This window comes from Tursiops truncatus, chromosome 14 (assembly GCF_011762595.2).
Source record: "Tursiops truncatus isolate mTurTru1 chromosome 14, mTurTru1.mat.Y, whole genome shotgun sequence".
NCBI lineage: Eukaryota > Metazoa > Chordata > Mammalia > Artiodactyla > Delphinidae > Tursiops > Tursiops truncatus.
Genome location: NC_047047.1, coordinates 36,348,068 through 36,370,630, shown reverse-complemented (window position 1 = coordinate 36,370,630; position 22,563 = coordinate 36,348,068). Strand labels below are relative to the sequence as shown.

Here is a 22,563-nt window from a genome sequence, read left to right as displayed (position 1 = left end):
CTCAGCACTATTTACAATAGCCAGGACATGGAAGCAACCTAAGTGTCCATTGACAGATGAATGGATAAAGAAGATGTGGCACATACATACAATGGAATACTACTCAGCCATAAAAAGGAATGAAATTGAGCTATTTGTAGTGAGGTGGATGGACCTAGAGTCTGTCATACACAGTGAAGTAAGTCAGAAAGAGAAAAACACGTGTATGCTAACACATGTATATGGAATCTAAAAAAAAAAAAAGAAAGGTTCTGATGAACCTAGGAGCAGGACAGGAATAAAGATGCAGATGTAGAGAATGGACTTGAGGACATGGGGAGGGGGAAGGGTAAGCTGGGACGAAGTGAGAGAGTAGCATTGACATATACACACTACCAAATGTAAAATAGATAGCTAGTGGGAAGCAGCTGCATAGTGCAGGGAGATCAACTTGGTGCTTTGTGACCACCTAGAGGGGTGGGATAGGGAGGGTGGGAGGGAGGCTGAAGAGGGAGGGGATATGGAAATACATGTATACATATAGCTGATTCACTTTGTTATACAGCAGAAACTAACACAACATTGTAAAGCAGTTATACTCCAATAAAGATGTTTAAAAAAAAAAAGATGCAGATGTAGAGAACGGATTTGAGGACACAGGGAGGAAAGGGAAGCTGGGACGAAGTGAGAGTAACACTAACATATATACACTACCAAATGTAAAGTGGATGGCTAGTGGGAAGCTGCAGCATAGCACAGGGAGATCAGCTTGATACTTTGTGATGACCTAAAGGGGTGAGTTTAGGGAGGATGGGAGGGAGGCTCAAGAGGGAGGGTATATGGGGATACATGTATACATATAGCTGGTTCACTTTGTTGTACAGTAGAAACTAACACAACATTGTAAAGCAATTATACTCCAATAAAGATGTAAAAAAAAAATAAAAATAAAAATGTAAGTCAAAGATGATACTTAGGCTGGTATTATTTTTTTAATTAAAAATGAGTTTTTATAAATTTCATTGATTTAAAAAATAGAAATAGTTTTTTGTATGGAGGGTATGAATAACCTACCACAGAAATAAATTATTAAAATAGTCAAAAATATTTTAATTTCTCATGAGGATAAAATGAAAGGGAGCCAAAAATTTTTAACTTTTAATACTATTTGTTTTGACTCATGTGCCTATTTTGAATCTAAGTAAAAGGTTAAAGAAAGTTATACTGAACATTGCAAAACTGTCACCATAGACTAGGTAGCAATTTTGCTGAATTCTGAAATATATAATATTAACAGGAACATCATGAGGACTAAATGGATTTGGAGTTGACCATGACTTTGGGTGGGAATGTAGATTGTGTTTTATTTTATTTTTTTTAAGATTTATTATTTATTTATTTTATTTATTTTGTTGTTGCAATGGGTCTTAGTTGCAGCATACGGGATCTTCGTTGAGGCTTGCAGGATCTTTTGTTGTGGCGTGTGGGCTTCTCTCTAGTTGTGGCATGTGGGTTTTCTCTTCTCTAGTTGTGGTGCACAGGCTCCAGGGCACTTGGGCTCTGTAGTTGTGGCGCGCAGGTTCCAGAGTGCCTGGGCTCTGTAGTTTGCGGCACTCGGGCTCTAGTTGAGGCACTCAAGCTCAGTAGTTGTGGCACATGGGCTTAGTTGCCCTGCGGCATTTGGGATCTTAGTTCCCTGACCAGGGATCAAACCTGCATTCACTGCATTGGCAGGCGGATTCTTTACCACTGGACCACCAGGGAAGTCCCCTGCTCTGACCTTTTTTAAGTGAGCTGTAGCTTTGAAGAAAAGGGAGAGGATATACAACACAACAGAAGGACATGTAACTAACTGCTGGAGCTTGGCTCATACGACTTATGCCAGAATCTGAGAGTGGGTATTGGGGAGCATGATGTTCTTCAGTCAAAAGGTTATCTAAAAATTTATATCATGATAAAGGGCAAATTGAACATGTCCTGGGAATTAAGTTGAGGAGAAATCTGAAAATTATTTTTGGTAATTCTAGAGATTCTGAGAGTCACATTAGATTTTTATTTTCTCTGAATTTCTGACTGAAGGAACTGCTATTAGCAAGAGAAGCTTTGGAATAGACTTCACAGTACATGTGTAACCTTGGAAAGGAGACTGTCTCCTGGAGGGTTTGCATTTGAGTAGCTCTTTTAAGAGAAGAAAAATGGGTAATGGGTAGTTGCTGGGCTTCCATACTTAAGAGGAATGAAAAATATGAAATGATGGTAGGATGTATTTTGGTCGATTGGTCCAGTAAAGTAGATATGTAAAGATACTAGAAATGTCATGCTCAATGGCACTAACATCTTAAAACTTGCACCAAGTTGCCCAGTATGTTTACTTCTGTGAGTAGGCCTATCTGGTGCTTGCACAGGCAGTCAGAAAAACTGTGAGACCCTGCCATGAGGAGTCACCATGCCTTACTCCCATCAGTAATCCTAGGAATCAGACAGCAGGGAGGATCCTGAAGCTTGAAGAATGTGGATCTGTACTGTTGTGTGTGTGTGTGCATGTGCATGTGCGTGTGTGTGTATTGTATATATAAGGGTGTGTGTGTGTGTAGAAACGGAGAGAATATAGCAACCACCATTATACTACTTATAGCATTTATTATACGCCAGGCACTATTCTAAGTACTTTACATACATTAACTCACTTAATCTTCACAAGACCCTGTGAAGTAGTTTTATTATCTTCACTTTACAAATAAGGAAACTGAGGCGTAGGGAGATTAAGTAATTTACCCAAATTGCCACAGCTTTTAAAGAGCAGAGGTGGAACTTGAATGCACCCTGATAATATCATGGTAGGCAGAGTATTTTTTTTTAAAACATCTTTATTGGAGTATAATTGCTTTACAATGTTGTTAGTTTCTGCTGTATAGCAAAGTGAATCAGCTATATGTATACATATATCCCCATATCCCCTCCCTCTTGCGTCTCCCTCCCACCCTCCCTATCCCACCCCTCTAGGTGGTCACAAAGCACTGAGCTGATCTCCCTGTGCTATGCGGCTGCTTCCCAGTAGCTATCTATTTTACATTTGGTAGTGTGTATATGTCAATGCCACGCTCTCACTTCATCCCAATTTACCCTCCCCCCTCCCTGTGTCCTCAAGTCCATTCAGGCAGAGTATTCTTGTTTGGCCATTTTCATTGAAGGATGCCTCAAATGCTCAAATGGAATCAGCATAGCTTGTAGTTGCCCAAGAATTAGACAAGTATCCCTGGAATCCCCCGTTTCTTGAAGACATCATACACCAACCTATAATTCAAGGATCACATAGACATATCTGCATAGGAAGAAAGGCTGACTCCCCTTGACACTCCTTGATGTACTGCTCTGAGATCATTGTTAAGTCTCAGTGACCTACACGGGAAGAGTAAACAAAACCACCTCTGCTAATGGATGAACTTGTTTGTTTATCAGAGGTGGGAAGGTTTGCTTTCTGTTTGGGGGTTTTGTTTTGCTTTGTTTTTTCTGCTTTGCTCATCAGAGCCATTATGAAGGCTTTGTCAGGTTGGCCTGAATTCTAAATAAAGGGCCCATTCTGGTAAGACTGGTTACCTATGAGTGTCAAGTAGGATGGCTAAGAATGGTGGTTCACCAGACAGACTGCCTGGATTTGAGGCCTAGTTCTTCCACTAACTATTATTTTAGGTAAGTTATATAACCTCATTAAATATTTGATGTTATTATCATAATCATCATTATTATTATTCCCAGTCTATGAGAAAGTTATTGGTTCTCAGTCATCTGGTGAGGGAGATATATGACATAGAGCATCTTTGAGACACTCTTTCCAAGACTTCAGGAAGCAGCACTGTGGACGCAAGTCCATCATGAATGTCTCTGTGTCCTGGTGAAGAGAATGGCTCCACTGGGAAGGTTAAGGGGCAGTGGATGAGGTAGTATAATGCTGAAACTCACGCTAGTCACCTGGCCTGGTCTTGAAAAGCAACATTCGTTATATTTGATTTAAAATGTTGTGTAATTGTTGAAGCTGTGTGCAAGTTAAAAGACTGCTGGAGATGGCTCTGCAGTGTCCTGCTTTCATTAGGCTTCTCTGTTTAGAGAATGAACGTGGCCGCAGGCCAGGAGGCGATAGGCCTAATTCCCTTCAGCTCTCCCTCACTGAGTAAAGATTTTTAAGAAGGTACATAAGGAAGGATATATCGCAGTGTTGCCTGGTTATCTGAACCCCCAAGCATGATCAGACAAGGTGTAGGGAGGAAGAGGAAGTTATTGTGTGTGTAGCGCACTGGGGGTTGGGGGTTGAACTCATCCCTTACTGGAAACTGGAGGCTCTGGGGACACCCTGCTATGATTGTTTTAGGACATTTAAAGACTTTAAGCAGCACAGGGTTACCTAAAAGAGTAGCTGATTGAAGCTCTTTATTAGAAGCCTATTTAGAGCATATCTGCCTGGTTTGTCCTTCTGTATTTTAAAAATTACATATATTTTCCACACTTTCAACAAAATCAAATCTCATTCTCACCTGGCATTTAGTAAATCATCTTTTTTATCTATATTGCCAACTTCGTAAGCCGATTTAATGATGCTCTGCTTTTAACATCAAAATCTCTCTATAAAAATGATGAAAACTTACTATCTCGGTGAAGCTTTTTTGCTTTATAAATATTTGGTTTTTCTTGTTGAGGGCCTTCTTTTCTTAAAATTATATCAATTTGTACTTCAAATTATCTTTTTTTTCTTTATTTTGATAACTGGTAAACTTTTAGATGTGTTCTATTAGTCTATAATTTTCAATCTTAAAATTTACCTCTTTCATTTTTGGATATTAAGTAGTATTTCATGATCTACTTTGTTCTTCAATCTCTAAAACCCATTGCAAATAACTAGACTGTCATTACCTGGAGCACAGCCACATTATTGTGTCACCATAGCTATGGCTGTCTTTTGTATGCAGCTGTGACACTGCTGACCCAAAAGGGCATTCACTTTGTTTTTCCAGCTTCAAAGATGAGTTTGTGCTTATTCACCCACATTTTTCACCTATCTTGCTTATGACCAATGACATACTAATTATACTAACTATAGACTTTGTTATCACTAACGAAGATTTAAAATATAATTTGTGTCCAAGGAATTGTTTAGAAATTTATCCTCACTCAGCTGTCCCTGATTATGTGTCTGTCTCCACACTAGACGGATAAGCCCTTTTGAGGGCACCGACCACATCTTGGTCATCTTTCTATCTCCAGTTCTTGGCTCAGTGCCGCACGTGCCATTATCACCCTCTTCATGATCGTCATCATAGCTAGCATTTTTAGTTGTGGGCACTGTGCTAAGGACTTTACACAGATTTTCTCATTTAATTCCTCCATCAACCATATGAGGTAAGTAATATGATTATACTTACAGAGAAGGAGAAACTGATGTTTAGAGAGGTTAATTGGTCTAAGATCAAAGGGTTCAGTCAATTTTTTTTAACTGAACTGGAAGAAAGCCATTTGAGATGCAGATTCAATGTTCATCTTATTTGTATCGTATTCCAAACGACAGACCTAACCAGCCATAGAAACTATAGATGGTATACAGTTATAAATTATGCTTGGCCCTACCAGAATTTATAGTCTTATCTGCAGGAGTTTCTCAGAATTAATGTAAGTAAACATTCATAAAGGTAGTCCTTAATTTATAAGAGGTCTTTATTCTAAAGTTCATTTCTGAGTCAGTTGTTTTTCCATAAAGTACTTAAATTACGGATTGAGTTCCCAGACCACCACATAAAAAACTGTGTTTCCAAATGACTTTAAAAAAGATAAATCCCTGTTCTCCCAATGAGAAGATCTCCCCCAGAAATTTTGACCTTCTTGAATATATAAAACTTTAGTAATATCTCTTGTAACATTTAATTTATCTCTATATATATACTTAAAATCACATCTTGGGCTTCCCTGGTGGCGCAGTGGTTGAGAGTCTGCCTGCCGATGCAGGGGACACGGGTTCATGCCCCGGTCCAGGTAGATCCCACATGCCGCGGAGCGGCTAGGACCGTGAGCCATGGCTGCTGGGCCTGTGCATCTGGAGCCTGTTGCTCCGCAGCGGGAGAGGCCACAACAGTGAGAGGCCCGCATACCGCAAAAAAAAAAAAAAAAAAAAAAAAATCACATCTTAAGATACATTAATCTAGAAATATTGTTTCTCTCCACTCCCACTTTTCCAGAAATAATTTTATTCAACTGTTAATGCTCATCTTTAACATTAATATCTCTGTCACTTCTAGGGCCACTCTTTAAAGTCATTTCCATGACATGACTACAAGAAGGCTCTAGGAGAGGGAGGGGGTAGAGAAGAGTCTGCCAGGTGCAGGCCAAACAAAGGGGGCTTCAAGAAAGGGGAGAACTGGCAGGGGAAGCTATCCATCTGTAAGTGTGGCTCACAATTCAAGTTTTCCCCTTATTGGAGGATGCCCAGTTGATCCTCCAAGTAGACATTAGTGTGTTTGGTTGAATGATGCATATAAAAGTGACTCACTGTATTTTATCCCATTTTACAAAGTATGTTAAATGCAACTTGAAAAATAAATACAGTTTCAGAGTTCTGAGTGTTTTGACTTCAGCCAAATATCTATCTGTCAACAGTCAAAATAGTCATGCATTACCTGAAATGTGGGTTATATTAATACTTTTAAAGGCTAAGAGCACTGAAAAGTTATGGAAGCAACTCCATCCCACATGTAATTTTTTAAATATACTAGACTGTAAGTAAATACAAAGAATTTTATTGGTTGTGAATTTTCTGATGATGATTACTTTCATACTTTTTAGTTTATTTTTGTACTATATTAAGTTTGTGCTTAATTTACCTTTTGAGAAATTAAGCACTGACCTTTGGCATAAAAAGTCTGTTCAGACTCTATTAAGAAGTTGGCACAAGAAGATTGCTGTTAATTTCTGGCCTTTAGAAATAGCATTTTCTTTTGTATAAGTCTAAGGAGGAAGAGCTTTTGTGAAGTTGTCTATACCTCCTCCTGCATAGGTATGTCCATAGAAGTCTGTCAGAATTTATCTGTAGAGAGATGTTGCCCTGAATCTCTCCCCACATTCTGTTTTAGTAAATGGGTAAATAAAAGATGTGTTTATTTTGAGAGAATGGGTTAGTTTTTATTTTACTTCAACAAAAGGAGACAGGATTTTCCCCCAAAGTTTATATACTTAATATTATAACAAATATATCATGCTGACCAAATAGTTTTTTTTTTTTTTTTTTTTGCGGTATGTGGGCCTCTCACTGTTGTGGCCTCTCCCATTGCGGAGCACAGGCTCCGGACACGCAGGCTCAACGGCCATGGCTCACGGGCCCAGGCGCTCCACGGCATGTGGGATCTTCCCAGACCGGGACACGAACCCATGTACCCTGCATCGGCAGGCGGACTCTCAACCACTGCACCACCAGGGAAGCCCTGACCAAATAGTTTTAAGACAATTGCTGAAGACATCAATAAGGATTATGAGATTCTTCATTTACATTGATTGCTGTTAGAGGATTTTCTTAGTGTGGAAACATTTATCAACTGTTTGCTCATATAGTAAAATTTGTTTTCATAATAAAGCTCTATTTCCTAAGCTTAAAATATTTTCTAAAACTGGAGCACTGCAGTCCTGTAATGATGTTGGCTTTGGAGTTCATGTGTCCATGACCCTATGTAACTGCAGTAAATTAATCTTTCTCATCCATTAAGTAAATCTACCAGAATTCACCTCCTGTGTTATTAAAATATGTTTGGCCAGTATCAGTTAGTTGGATACCTTCATGTGTATCTCTATTTTAATATACTAAATCTTTCAGAGGTTATCATATACGTGTAATCATACCATAGGGACAATTTGTAATGGCAGCTTTGTTGTTTTTATGTTTGGTTTGTGTTTGCTACGTTGTGTCCTTTAAGGGCCATAGGTGATCACTAGTCAGCCATCTCCACTATGGAGCTATGGCAAGATTTCAGCATTATATAATGTTTTCATAGTAGAAAATCTTGAATTTGTGTATATGTTTCAACAGTGCCTTCATCTCTGTGTTTTCTTTGTTTCCCATTGAATTCCTCTTCTTTTCAGCTAAAATTGTATTGTTCCTTATTTTGCATTTATATAATGCACTGGGCTTCCCTGGTGGCGCAGTGGTTGAGAGTCCAGCTGCTGATGCAGGGGACATGGGTTCTTGCCCCAGTCCAGGAAGATCCCACATGCCGTGGAGCGCCTGGGCCCGTGAGCCATGGCCGCTGGGCCTGCGCGTCCGGAGCCTGTGCTCCACAACGGGAGAGGCCACAGCAGTGAGAGGCCCGCGTACCGCAAAAAAAAAAAAAAGAATGCACTGTCTGAAAATATATCTTTCTAAATAGACAATAAGCTTATGGTGAAAGATTAATTAGGAAAGGTTAACTAGTAGACAGTTTTTGAAAATATAACTCATAATTTCAGGTTTTTAACATCACTTTCCTCTTGTTCATTTTAAAATTTACATTGAGAATGCTGCTTTGGAAAAAACAAATGAAAACTACATACATGTTCCTGGGTGAAGAAATGAATTCTTAAGTTAAATCTTAACTTTAAATTATTTTGGGAGGGAGGAGATGGAATATAAAGGCAGTTGTCAACCAACGTTTATTAAGTATTTATACTACATGTAGTGCTATATTATGCTGCTTTGTGTTAAGTGGTTTTTGTTAACTATGTGATAGGAAGAATGATTTGAAGTCATATTTACATATTACTTTTCCTGCTATTTTCATTACTCTTCATTATTTAATAGTTTTTATAAATCATACTCAGCTATAATAATTGATTAAAACATAAAACTGGCAATAAGAGATTGTGATGTCAGAAAGACATTACATTCCACAAGGCAAAATAACAAAACAGAATTCTTTAAGGAAACAAAGTAGAAAAAAACATTACCAGAGACTATATTAGTCAATACTTTAAAATGTTAAGGTGATGTTTTTATTGGTAGTATATTTATAATAAACATGAGGCACTCTGTTTTAAAATATAGTTTAACAACCCGGCCATGCTTTCACATTTTAGTCACTGTGTACTGAACTGTAGTGTTTTGTCATTTTTTTAATTTCAAAATGGGCTTCAATAATATAGGTTTTGAACTTTTCAGTTCATGAAACTGAAAAAAATTTAAAGTATCAGTATTGACTCTAAGGTGATAAAATTGTAGTTGTGATTACAAATTAAAGATAATTTTGAAAGAGAGGTAGTTAACTAGGTGAGTTTAAACAAGATAAAATGATTTATGGCCATTTTATAAAATAATGACAATCTTCATTTTAAGCTACAATGTAAAGTGCTTTATTCTGAGATTATGTATTGTGTCAGAAGCTAAAACTGCCTTTTTTCTAACAGTGCCAGAATACAACCTCTTTTTCTTTTTGTACTAACAAGACTGCTTTACCACCACAGCCCACTCTAAGTAATTAAATCAATCCTTTGTACTTACCGTATTCTCCTCTAGTGACGGTACTAGATCTGATTATATGCTTCATGCATATTCAAAGTACCGCACTGACAGCTCTTTAATGAGCTCTTACTTAATCAGTATGAACAATGTTCATCTTGTTCTTTTTTTCCTCATGCATTAGAGCTAGGAATAGTTGGGAAAAATGAAACATCCAGCATTCATTTGAAAAATATATTGTACTTTGAAAAGTGTCTAAGCTGAGGAAGTTGCATTCTGCCCTTTAAAAGTCTGATGGACAAATTGGATTACTAGTATTGGATTAAATAACAAATGGTTAGAGGAGAAATGAGAAAAGCTCACTGTGATCACAGGCTTTAATATTTTTTGTTACTTATAAAGCTAAAGGGGTCTTTAACCAGTTATTAAAGTCAGGATTAATTTGTAATGGTTCAACTTACTGGCTTTTAAAAGCTTTTTAAATTAAAAAAATTTTAAATCCCTAAAAACAATAGTGTAATGATGTATTAGAAGAAAATTTAATTTTTTTATTACTAGGCTAAGTATAGATTTCCATCACTGTGTACTATCTCAGATAAGGAGTTAGTGATACAGAATTGATTTAACCTCAAATATGTTTTTTTCAGTTAATTTATATAATCTATGTAGCACTGAATAATATGTCTTTAAATATTTCTTATTGTTTGGCTTATTCCCTTTTTAAACATGAGAGTCTTCTCATTTCCTAACAGTTAGGGGAGGTGGATCTTTTATTCTTATGTAGAAATCATAGGCATGAGTTAAACTGAAAATAACACAGTTATTTTATTCTTATGTAGAAATCATAGGCATGAGTTAAACTGAAAATAACACAGTACCACATCAATATTGTTATTCTCAAGGAAGCAGTCTTCCATTGAAGAAAATGATGCTAATTTAAAAATAGGCTAGTTGCTTCTAGTCTTATTGCCTGAAAGCCTCAATTACAGGTTAGGTTAAACTCAAAACAAAGTTTTAATATGTGTATATTTTTAGAAACCACTTAGGTTATGAATGCAAGAATTAAGTCTTTAATCAGAAAACAAAATACCATAAAAACTGCACCTATTAATATTGCACACATGTGTCATTTCAGTGATCAAAAAGGCCTTCACCAGGGTACAATTGGCCTTTTTCCAAATTGCAAGCTTTTTCTCAGCTTTTTCTTTTTACTCTTTCTTCTTTTGTTGCTACCCAGGGATTTGTGCCTATCGCAGCCTATATCACATGACCAGTGTCAAGACATCACATGGTCCAAAGTGAATACAAAACCAGCTACCCTAAAAGAGAGATTAAAAATGCTGTAAAACAATAAAGACCTTTGTTCATACTCAAAGAATCTATCCTAGATCTGCTTCATACCATAAAGTTTAACAGACTTTAATGAAAGCACATATCCTCTCACTATTTTCCCTAATAATGAACAACAGATATCTATTTTACAGGGATGCTCAGAAATACATGTTTAATCTTTTGCACACAGATCAGCTCTTTATTTTAGATTTTCATTCTAAAGATTTTTTCAAATTTCTGTTAATGTGGAAACAGGTAAATAAATTATGGCTCATCCATAATTTATGCAAGTATTAAAAAAGAATGAAGTAGATCTTCAAACAGCATGACAACAACAAATCACAGGGTCCTTATGTTAAAGAAACCTGTATGTGTCCAGATAAGGTATATACCTGTATGTGATAGACATAGCTACGTATGTGGTCTGGAAGAAGATACGCTAAACTGCAGTAGTACTTCTGGAGAAGGGAGGTGGATGGGGGAATTGGAGAGGGTGGGGGTGGTGAAAGAGGCCTTGACCTTTTACTCAATTATACCTCTGTATTGTTTGAATATTTTTTAATGGACTGGTAGTGTGTTTGAAAGTTAAAAGAAAATATCTCACTTAAGAAGAAAATGAAACTTAGGAAATTGACTAGGCTATTTAGTCTTCGCCTGGCATATTTAATTTTTTAGTAGATATTTAAGTTAACCCTATGAATCTATCTAGAAGTTGGACTGAAGTATTAAATAATGGTCTAGCAAAACAATAAACCAATCATGGGCGAAATTCAGAAAAAAAAAGTCAAAGAATTGTAAATTTGACTAGATACAATTTGAAGGGAGAGGAAGGAAGAGGGTTGGGGAATTAATATTTTTCTTGAGTATGATTGTGGCCTACTTCTGCATGAACAATACCAAATATATGCTATATGTTATAATCCTTGACATACTGGCCTTTTGAGGGGAAGGGTGGTACAGATGATGGAATGGATATTAGGGAAAATGAATTTTAAATGTACAATCAGTAAATTTATAATCTAAAATTTTAAATCATCTCTCTGCTCAAATGTTTTCTCATTTACGGAACATTATTATGTTCATCATGTTTTTTCACAGATAACTCTAAGTATTTTTGTAGCTTGTTCATTTACAATGTATTTAAAATAATTTGCAAGTGTTTACCCTGTTAGGGATGATGAGTTCTGGAATGGTATATGTATGTATACCTTTAGTTTGCTTTGGGGGAGGAAAATAAGAAAAAAAGCAGGTTGTTACAGGTGGAAGCTCTCACAAAATCTATTGACTTCTCTGACCTTACTGGTAGTCTTATAATTCTCATAATGATTTTTTAATGTGATTTTTAATTAATTTATTTATTTTTATCATGACCGTATGTCTGTCAGCACCACGAGTTCCTCACTGAAACATAATAACAAGTCAGCCTTTGGGGAGGATTTAAAAGTTGGAACACTTTTTTTTTTTTTTTAACTGTACTTAGTATTAGTATTGTACTTAGTATGATCTGTAAATATGTTCGGGGGACTGAAATATACAAGGTGAACAATAGCAGCTTTGGAGATTGGCTTATGAATTTTTAAATATTGATTTCTTTTTTCAGGCCTCGGACCTTAATCTGATGTTGTTATAAACAGTTTAACTTGTACTGTTGGGATAGCTAAAATATGTTTCGTGTTAAAAAGAAAAAAAACAAAACACTTGTGCTGAACTATTATTTGGCTTGTAAATGTCAATAGAATAAGAAATATCTCTTCCTAAATTATAGGAAGGAACACAGAAGAAGAAGAAGCTATGATGCAGGAGTGGTTTATGTTAGTTAATAAGAAAAACGCCTTAATAAGGAGAATGAACCAGCTCTCTCTCCTGTAAGTACTTATGACTTTGCTTGTTTTTCCTACAACATTGATGAATCTTAGGCTTTCCATCATTGTCTTTTTTGGGGGTTTCATTCTTATTAGGCTTAATGTTTTTTCTTTCCTTAGAGATTATGTTTTATATAAAAATAAAATTAAAAATAGTATATAACCAATTTTTACCTTAAGAGTAAGAATTTTAGAGTGTTAGATACTGAAAAAATGTATTTATTATATAGAAAGCCAAGTAATATAAACAATTTTTGTGTTTAAGAAATCACTTGTGCACAAAAAGGATGTTTGGTTTATATTTAGTGGGAAAAGAAATAAAATTGAAGTTTATTTAACATCAAATTTTCAGTTAAAAATTAAAATAAGTCTTAATAAGGACAAAACTAACTTTGTATTCTACAAATGATGTTACCCTAAATTTTGGGATAAAAGATTAATAATTTACACAGAAGTGACCTTTTTATGATTGCAAGAATTACAGTAAAATGGAGACCAGACCAAATGTAAGCATTTTCAGTCTTTAGCATTTAGTTCACATAGGACTTAATGCTTGTTCCTTTTTCTCACTAACAATGTTCTTATATTATGCCACCTAGTGTGGGAAGAAGCAGGCTTACATGTTTTATTTTAGTGAAAACCTCTATTTTTGTCATTTCTGCCATGCCTGAACTTGATAAAGGAGTTATGAAGAAGTGCAGAACTTAACTAATCTTGCCTTTTTAATTGTCTCTATATTAAATTTTCACTGGTGGTACTTTCATGTTTCTTGTACTCTTTTCACACAGAGTTCTAGACAAAAAAGTGTTTATTGCGAATTATGAAAAATATTCTACAAAATAACCTTATACCTGGCACTTAATACAAGAAGCATTGAAGATTGAGGCTACTTATCCACAGATTAGAATATACTTCTGTGCAATTCAAAATTGAAGGAGAAAAATAATAGCACTATTAAATATTCAACCTGAGGAAGGTTTTAGGTTTGTGTATCATTTGTTTTGAGTGGCTTAAAGTTAAAGAGAACAGTCAGTTATGAGTCCTAAAATCAATGTAACCTAAAGGTTCTTTTAAGTGTTTAATGATTTAGTAATTAGCATATTGATGATCTTTTGCAACTTGCCTAGGGAAAAAGAACATGATTTAGAACGACGATATGAGCTGCTGAATCGGGAATTGCGGGCAATGCTAGCCATTGAAGGTAAGAGATGCCATGGCCGAATGAGGTGTTTGAGGTGTCAGTTGTCAAAGAGATTTAAAGAGTGTAATACACTTCTGGTCTCACTAGGTGTGGTCTGACTAAGGACCTACAGGAATTGCAAATAAATGCCTTAGAGTCAGAAACCAATAGTCATGTAAAACCTAAGGACCCTAATTCAGATCATCGTTATGCTTGCTATTAAACATAAAATTGTCTTATCTTTTGTCTGTAAGCTTAAATGTCCATTAAATGGAAAATATAACTAGTTAAATGATTTCATTTTACTATGTGCAAGTTAAAGAAGTTTGAGAAAGATCTATCATTTTGATTTTTCACATTCATACTCTAAATTTTACCTTAATATTTAATTGATGTCAACACAAATATGTAACTGTCCAGTCTGCTATAGTTCTTAAGATTCCAGCTCCTATTAAGTGAATAATCAGGCAAAGATTCCGGCATATGACATAAATGCAACACTTTCACACTTTATATAAAGCTTTTAAATGAATTACATATATAGTAATCCTAAGCATGGTTCATAATATCAATAAACATCAGCTAGCTTAACTATGGCATTTACTATATATGCTTATTTTTTTTTAATTCTTACTATTTTAGAATGCTGTTCGCCTTATACCTCTTAGTTGAAAATGTCTTATAGTTCAAAGATGTCCACTTAAAAGCTAATCCTTTGGGCTCTGTAAAATGGACCTTTTGTCTAATCAATGCAAATTGATTTTCCTATTCTGTATTGACCTCTTAACACATGCATTGACTGTCCATTGTAATTTCTTTCTTCACCTGATAAGGTACCTGATCCATAAGAAGTCAATTCTAATTAGTTCAGAAACTGGGAATTTAAGTTTGTAAGAGAAATTCAAATGAAACCATATGTTTTAAAATATTTTAATTAAAATTGTTAGTAAATAAAATACATGCTGTTTATCTAAATAGTATCTTATACATTTATAGAAGTTTTATTCTTACTTTTATATTCCTAATATTTGATAAATATGACTAACAACATTTGTATGTCCTAATTTATAAATTAGATTTACTTTATTTAAAAGGCTTTCAGATAGCTAATTTCCTTCAAGTGGCTATCAAATTATATCACTAATAATGACTATAAAATTTGTCAAAATTATTTAAGAAGTTCTGTGAAACTTGCCACTGAATAAAATGCACAAATATACTAAATGGTATTTTTCCTCTTGCTATAATTTTTGTAGTCATGGTATAGTCTTAAAAGAGATTGGAAAGCTAAATAGTCATTTGAAAAGTAGGTATAGCAAATACTATTTATATGGTATATATATATATATATATATGTGTGTGTGTGTATAATATAAAATGTGTTTGTATATAGTATGTATAACTCATTATACAATTTATTCTTTATAGATTAATTATATATTATGCTCAATACAGAGTATTACAATGTTTAAAAATTTACTTTCTCATGTATAGTAAGTTAAATCAACCCTAAGATACAGCTTGATACAATACAGTTGACTTTTAAGGCAGATATTGCTTCTATCCCAAAACCAGTATTATTACCAAATAGTACCATCTTTAAAGGAGGGCCATAATACATATAAAACATCCCAGTTTCATTGGCCATCCTATCCCTATATAATAGACCTACAGTCTTAAATAATCTAACATTTTTCTGCCTGCTCCCCTTGTACACATGGAAGAGCAGTAGAAAGTAATATTTTTGAAGAAGAGAAAAAAAATTAATGTTTTTCTTTTCATACACCTTTAATACAATTGTTAATTTTTTGTGGTTTTGTTCTGTTTTATTTTTTAATTAATACTATTGTCCCATGTGTGATTGTGCCTTAAATCTCTCAGCCAGTTTCTGTTGCTAGTTGAGGGGCAAAAGAGACTTGAGGAAAGAAGCAGCCTGTTGAATACAAATAAAGACACTTTCTCAGAGAGAGGCCTGTCCCATTAGCCTGGGCAATATGTGGCCTGAGCTGTCCTAGAGTGATACTGAGCATCGTGATCATCAGTTCTTTGAAGACAGTATCCTCTGAGCCAGCCCTTAGAATGGACACACATTCAGTAGTCTTTCAGAGTGTTAAAACACCACAGAAAAACACATGAACAGGCAACACTAATTGGTTTTGTTTTGCTTTCCTTTGTTTTAAAGTCCCTTCCTCTTTTCTTTCCCATCTCTTCTACTTAGTAGCCATAAGATGGTTTTCATAATAAATAAACTAAAATATTTTTGAATAATCTACTACTGAAACCATTAACTAGGAGAAAAGCACAGAATATTAATAGTCATAGTCCAGTGAAAGAAGTATTAACAGCTTGGTTTGAGAGCAAAATAATAATAATAACATTCAATATATCCATTCTTCTGAGAATCCATAATCACTTTGGCCTTTTTTTTTTCCCTGAGGTGTTTTCATTGCAGGAGTTTCACTCTACTGAGCTAAGTTGTAGGATCCCTTAAGCTAACAAGCATCTTTCAGATACTTTTCCTATAGTTTTTCTGTTCCAGATTATTTAATGCCCCCTCAGGAAAGATAAATTCATTTCTGCACACATTGGGGTGGGCTTTTGGAAAGTGGTGTGTTCATTTTCTGCACAAGAAATGGATCTTCTCTAGGATTTTGTACATCTTGATTTATTCTTGGCTTAGAGTTTGAAGTGGGTGCTCTTCTAAAGGGATTTATGCATAGGTTCACTATTTTTGTAGTTATGGCTTATATGATAAGCTTTTTATATTTAAAATCAATATGTAATCCTGTGGAGGAGCTTATCCCCTAAAACCCCATTTGTAAATCTATTTTAGCTTTGTTACACAGCACAGCCACAGTCTTCCATAGATTGATTAGGTACAGCGGTAGAATCCTATCAAATGGCCTGCTCTGATGATGATGCAAACTCTTTCAGGATTGCTAGTTGACTGGAACTAAAGATAAGACTTGACTGCAATCCCCCAATGTGCTCTTTACAAAACTAGTGTTAATTTTCATCAAAGTGCCAGGCTTATTTATAGTGGCAAGGTTGAAGGTTTACTACAAGAACTTTAGGTCCTTTCTATTAAAGTGTTTATAGGTATTTCTTTTGCCTTTTTTCCAAGGTAATTATCAACTTCAGCAAATAAACTGAATCAGGGAATGAATAATTGGCCCTATATATAAAAAAAGAGTTTTTTAGATTAACAAAACAGCTCAGTGCAGATAGACATAAACAGAATCTCTTTATTTTAACACTTTGGCTCAAATGCAGCATCAAAACTTAATCCTATTTGTTGTGAGAGGATATGGCTTTTGTAGCAAAAGTACACTGGAATCTTTAAATTAATCAAAACCCACATTGTAGTCTGTCCAAGGCAAAGTCATTGCATCTAGCTAGCTGTTATAGGTGAGTAATCCTTTCTTAAAATGTATAACAAGTAACATATAAACTTACATTCAGGCTTTTAAAACATGACATTACATCTAGGTGAAGCTATTTAAAGAGGAATTTTTTAATTTTTAAATGTAGACCTTTGAACATACAAATGTGAATCTTGATCAATTTTAAAGGTGTTATCAAATTTTTTTAAATCATCAAAATAGTTTACTTAATTTCCCAAATTAGCATTCAAATATGTGTGTGAATGTGTATAAATTTACTCCTGTGAGAAAGCAAATCCAAAGTAAAAGTAGTTTTGCTAGTGTAAAATCTACTCACTGCGCATAGCTATTTTCTCCACAATTTGACTAATTATTTGTAGATAGATATTAATGTAGTGATGACACATTTAATATAAAAAAACCTATAAATTTATGCTGAAACAGTTAAAATTCTAATGTCAGTTAAATTTGTAAGATGATGAAAATTACCTAAATATTCATAATTTAAAAATGTTTTTGTTACAGTTATGTGAAATGTCAGCATTGAGCTAGGAAAAGGTTAAGATTTTTTAAATTATTCAATACTTAATGGATTAAAAATATAAAATTGTTTCCTCTCTTATCCATATTGTTAAAACCTTATTTTTAAAAAAGTTAAAGAAATATTGATATTTCTAATTATTAATTAAAACCTTAAAAGTGACTGGTCAAATATAGGGAAGGAATAATTTACTCAAGAAGATTATGTGTCATTAAAATTTATTTTTTCTTTAAAAAAATTTTGTAATTTTCAACTTAATTATATTTTTTAAGTTTACAGTGGAGAAATTTTATTTCCCAGTAGTAAAGCTCTTATCAAAATGTTTTGGAAGTAAAGAATTATAAATTAAGCTTATAATCAGAATGATTTCTTGAGGTTGGAAATGGAAAAATCCATATTCATCAAAATTGGTAATCTTAATAATTATAAAATTTAGTTACAAATCTTTTACAAATTTAGCAGGTTTTTCTCTGAGTTAATATTTCTAGAACTACAGTTACCTGAAATTAGACTAGATGACCTTTAAGATCTTTCCAACCTGGAGAGTCTATTAATTTATCTGCTGTGTAGAATGAAACTGATTAAGAACAAGAACCAGATTAGAAAATTGTCCAGCATTCCTGACCTCAGTTGCATTTAAATCCAAGGAATAAAATTGTGATAGATATGGCTTTTCTCCAGTTTTGCTGTTTCATTATTATTTTTTAAATTCTTACATTAAGAAAAAAACTTTCCATAGCAATAGTTTCTTTATTCCTCTCTATGCAATAGAATACTTCACTTCTTTTTAAATAAGAATGTAATGTGACCAATTATTTAATGTACTTATTTGTGATGTTTTGTATCGAATGTGGGTAATTAATATATGGCATGTTTAATATATATGTGTGTATGTATTCGAGCTTGTAATGAAAGGAATAGTGATAAAATAGAATAAATTATTCTAGCTTTTTGCTGCTATTCTAACCTTTATTGCATGATGATGCATCTAATTTTTAATTTGTAAATACAAGATAGAATTCCCTCTAGCTCCATTTGGTTTCATAAAGCTGCTGAGCAGTTTGCTGTCTTGAATAAATTTTGCTTTGGAGGGGGTCGGGGGGATTTGAACCAGCACATTCTTGTGTGGTTTGTGAAGATTCACATGGTAACCAGCGGTGTGCATTGTTGGGTTTATCTGAATAAGCACCAGCCATGTGAGTTTTAACATGATTGCCCAGGGCAATGGAGAGAGAAGAGAGAAACCAGAAAGGATTGCACTCCTCTCTGTTTTTTGGAAAGTGCATTTGCTGGGGGAGGGGGCTACATGAGTCAGTGGCCAGGGTATTTTTTTTTTTTAAGCTGGTGTCCTGTTTCCCTCTAGGTCCTCATTTGTTCGGCTATCTGCCTCATCATCTACTTCTTCTTTTCATTGTTTACCTTCCTAATGAGGGAGGCGGGGTAGACTGGGGTTGATTGACAGCTACAAGCCCTTACAGTCTGGCCAGAGAGCAGTTGGCTTTGGTTTCAAAAGTGCTTTAAATGTTCGATTTGGTCCTGTTTTTATTAAACGAAACTGCTGCTCATCTTAAGGAAATTATCAGACCAGCAATGATTAGGAAATATATTATTGGGGCCTAAAACCGTCAAAAAACTGCCCCTTCCCATGGAAGGAGCACTGCCCATCGGATTTTCCAACCGGGGTTTCAAAAAGAAGTATGTAATTTTTCCTTTGCAAAAGTGCTTTGATTTGAAACCACGCAGCAAACCTCTCCAAAAGAAAACTGGCTGTGATGCGATCGAGAGCTGCAGTGTAATGTTGCAGAGCAAATTTATTTTTTACTTCAAAGAAAAATGCTAATTAGCCGATTCACTACTTTTAAAGTTATTGTGAAGCATATGGCGCCCAGTGTGAGATACATCCAACTGCTAAAATAGAGCGAAGAGGAAATTAGCGAAGAATGGGCTGTATGGGGTGAGCATGGGGGTGGGGGAGGAGGATAGGTTCTCAGGCAGATTCTCTAGCCTTTTCAGGGTGATTTTATCGCCCATCTCTGCTTCCCGCCTCCTCATTCACCCACATTCCCCCCTCACCGCTCGGGCCGACCTCTTCTGGGCCTCCAGCTCTCCCTCCCCCACTTTGGCTGACATCAGGTGCGCACCTCCGCTGGCCACCGGTGCACACCTGGTCTCTTGCAGGTTCCAGCCCAGCCCGTAGCCGTCTCCATCTACGGAAAATACTTAGAAAGTAGGGTTTTAGGGGCGAAATCCTCATCACGACGGCCAAACTCTCCGTGAAACACTAGCTAGTGGCTCTGTAATATGGTTTGCAGAGAAATAAAAGGGAACTGGAAAAGGCGGGAAGGGGAGGGCCGGGTGGGGTGGGAGACCGGGTGGGTAAGGAGCCTCCCGTCCCCTGCAGACTGGCAGAAGACCGAGGCCCAGAAGCGACGCGAGCAGCTCCTGCTGGATGAGCTGGTGGCCCTAGTGGACAAGCGCGACGCGCTCGTCAGGGACCTGGACGCGCAGGAGAAGCAGTAAGTGGGCGGTGGGGTCGGGGTCGAGGCTCTGCCGCCTGCAGAGGGGCCGAGAAGTTTTCGGAAAGTTCAGTCCAGAGGTCCCGGGTGGGCCGGGGCAGCCTCCCGCTGGCCCCGCGAACCCCGTTCCCTCTGGGGCTCGGAATGCGGGGCGAGAGGAGAGTGCCGCTCTGCGCTCCAAGAAGAAAAATAATTTGGTTTCCTGTTTGACTTCCAGGGCCGAAGAAGAAGACGAGCATTTGGAGCGAACTCTGGAGCAAAACAAAGGCAAGATGGCCAAGAAAGAAGAGAAATGTGTTCTGCAATAGAAGCCAGACCAGAATCTTGACCAACATTTTATTAGCCTTGGGTCCCCAGACCAGAAAAAGTCATTCTCGTTGTTGATTTAAAACTTTTAACATTTTGTTTGGCTGGATTGTACTTCTTTACCGCTACCACCACCTCTTTTCCTCCCTTTTTTCCAGACAGTGTACAGAACTCCGAAATAGCTTTGTTTAAGGATTGTGTGTGTGTGAGTTAATCATTTCCTTGAAATCATGTAAAATAGATTGCACAGACATCTTGTGAGTGATTGGTATTAGGAGTGTTCAAGAAACTGTTCAAAGAAGAAAGAAAAGAAAACTCTTCCCTCATTATTTTCCCTCATTTTTTGATGGAGAAAAATTTTAAAACATTTTTGTTGTTGTTGTTATTGTTAATAGCATAATGAGGGGTGGGAGGGGGCTTAAGAGGGAGGGATAAGGATAAAATGTCATGAATGATTTTTTTCCAGTCCTGCCATATGTAACACTGAGTCTGTTACCTAAATTTTATAGTTAGATCATCTTCAATTTACTTATTAAACTGTGTTCTATTTACCAGTGGGATTTTCTGCAGTTGTTTTGCGTTTCACTATGAAGATAATAGGGTACTTCTCCTCTGCTTTCTTCGGAGGATGGCCCTTTAACGTAGCCTGAAACAAGTCCTGTGATTTGAAGTGAGCTGTAAGGATGGGACTAATTGACATGCATCACTTTACAAAGACAGTCTTATCATTTGAGAATGCGCCATCTTTTTCTCTGGATAATTATTTATTACATCTAGCTTGGTTCCTACATTTTGTTGGGTCTCAAAATTGGCTCAAGAATGGTGTTAATATTTATTCTGTATTGATAAAAGTCTGTCTTGCCATTATGAGTAAATCCTCCAATTAATATTTTCTTCTCTAGCATAGCACTGTCATTTTTTTGTGAAAATGGTTATCTGTTTATTTATTACAATACTGAGTCATATATAAATTTTCAATAAAAGCAGAAACTTTCTTACCTTAAACACTGCTGCTACTTCTTTGCAATGAAAACTTGAGAAGTTTTTGTATTCATAAGACTTTTCATGTGGAAAAATGGTCCTCTTGAATGCAGGGCAGGATACTGGTCTGTATTTGGAGCTGAATAAGTTTACACCACCCCAGAGGGGCCCTGCTGACACACGAATGCGAATTGAAAAGCAATTAGTCATATTTTCTTAAGCAGTGTAAACTATCATCTTTTAGAGGGTCCTCTCTTAACGATTTGAGATTTGTGATTCCACAGCACTGAAAAAAATGTAATTTTCCATTGTTATAATTTTGCACTCATATGAGGAAGAACTATGACTTCTGATAACCGGCAAGACTGTAGATGCCGAAGTGAAAGGAAGAGGGTTATTGTTGGAGGGGAGGAGGAGGGTAAGTGTGTGCAGGTGTGTGTGTATGAGATGAGGGAAAGGGAACTTTCAACCAGAAGTTCTAAGCTACAGAAAAAACTGGCGATTTTATGGTAGTTTCCATCACTCCTCTACAGAGGTGTCTTGAAACAAAGAAAGCTCGTTCAACAAGTCTGGAGACAGAGAAAACAGTCCACTAGCATTTATACGTTAGCCTAGATCATACATACATATATACACGTATACATATATGTACATATACAGACAAATATTTATACCAATACACACACAAATTCCTTTCGAAAACTATGCAGCCGCCAGTCTTCCAAAATGATAAAACCTTCCTACGGTAGAATTTCTTCACGACAAGGATTTTAAGAAGTTATTGAAAAGTTATCAGAACTAAATGAAATCGGGTATTTGCCGTCTTTATTAGAGCAGGAGAGCAGAGGGAGCTACCGCTTCCTGGGGGGAAGCTCTCAGAACCCGGCCCTAACCCCCGGGAAACCGGCAGACGAAAACCATCAGCCCGGAGCAGCCTGGGGCTTGGGTGACCGGCGTCACCCACTCCATTTACGCAGGATTCGGATTCGGGGAACCTTCCCTCTCGCGGAGCCTCGCAGAGAG

The 22,563-nt window shown here is 36.1% G+C and overlaps 1 protein-coding gene across 6 annotated transcripts in view; it reads left to right on the top strand.

The window, feature by feature from the left end:
- EHBP1 (EH domain binding protein 1) overlaps positions 1–21,110 on the top strand; it is a 564,927-nt gene extending 543,817 nt beyond the window's left edge. For all 6 annotated transcript variants that reach the window (XM_019942549.3, XM_073791336.1, XM_033838462.2 and 3 more), the window contains 4 exons: positions 12,537–12,636; positions 13,761–13,834; positions 20,139–20,253; positions 20,471–21,110. In XM_019942549.3, the coding sequence (XP_019798108.1) occupies positions 12,537–12,636; positions 13,761–13,834; positions 20,139–20,253; positions 20,471–20,561 (380 nt within the window). In that variant the 3' untranslated portion in view covers positions 20,562–21,110. The remainder of the gene's footprint in view (positions 1–12,536; positions 12,637–13,760; positions 13,835–20,138; positions 20,254–20,470) is intronic.
- Positions 21,111–22,563: the final 1,453 nt, after the last annotated feature.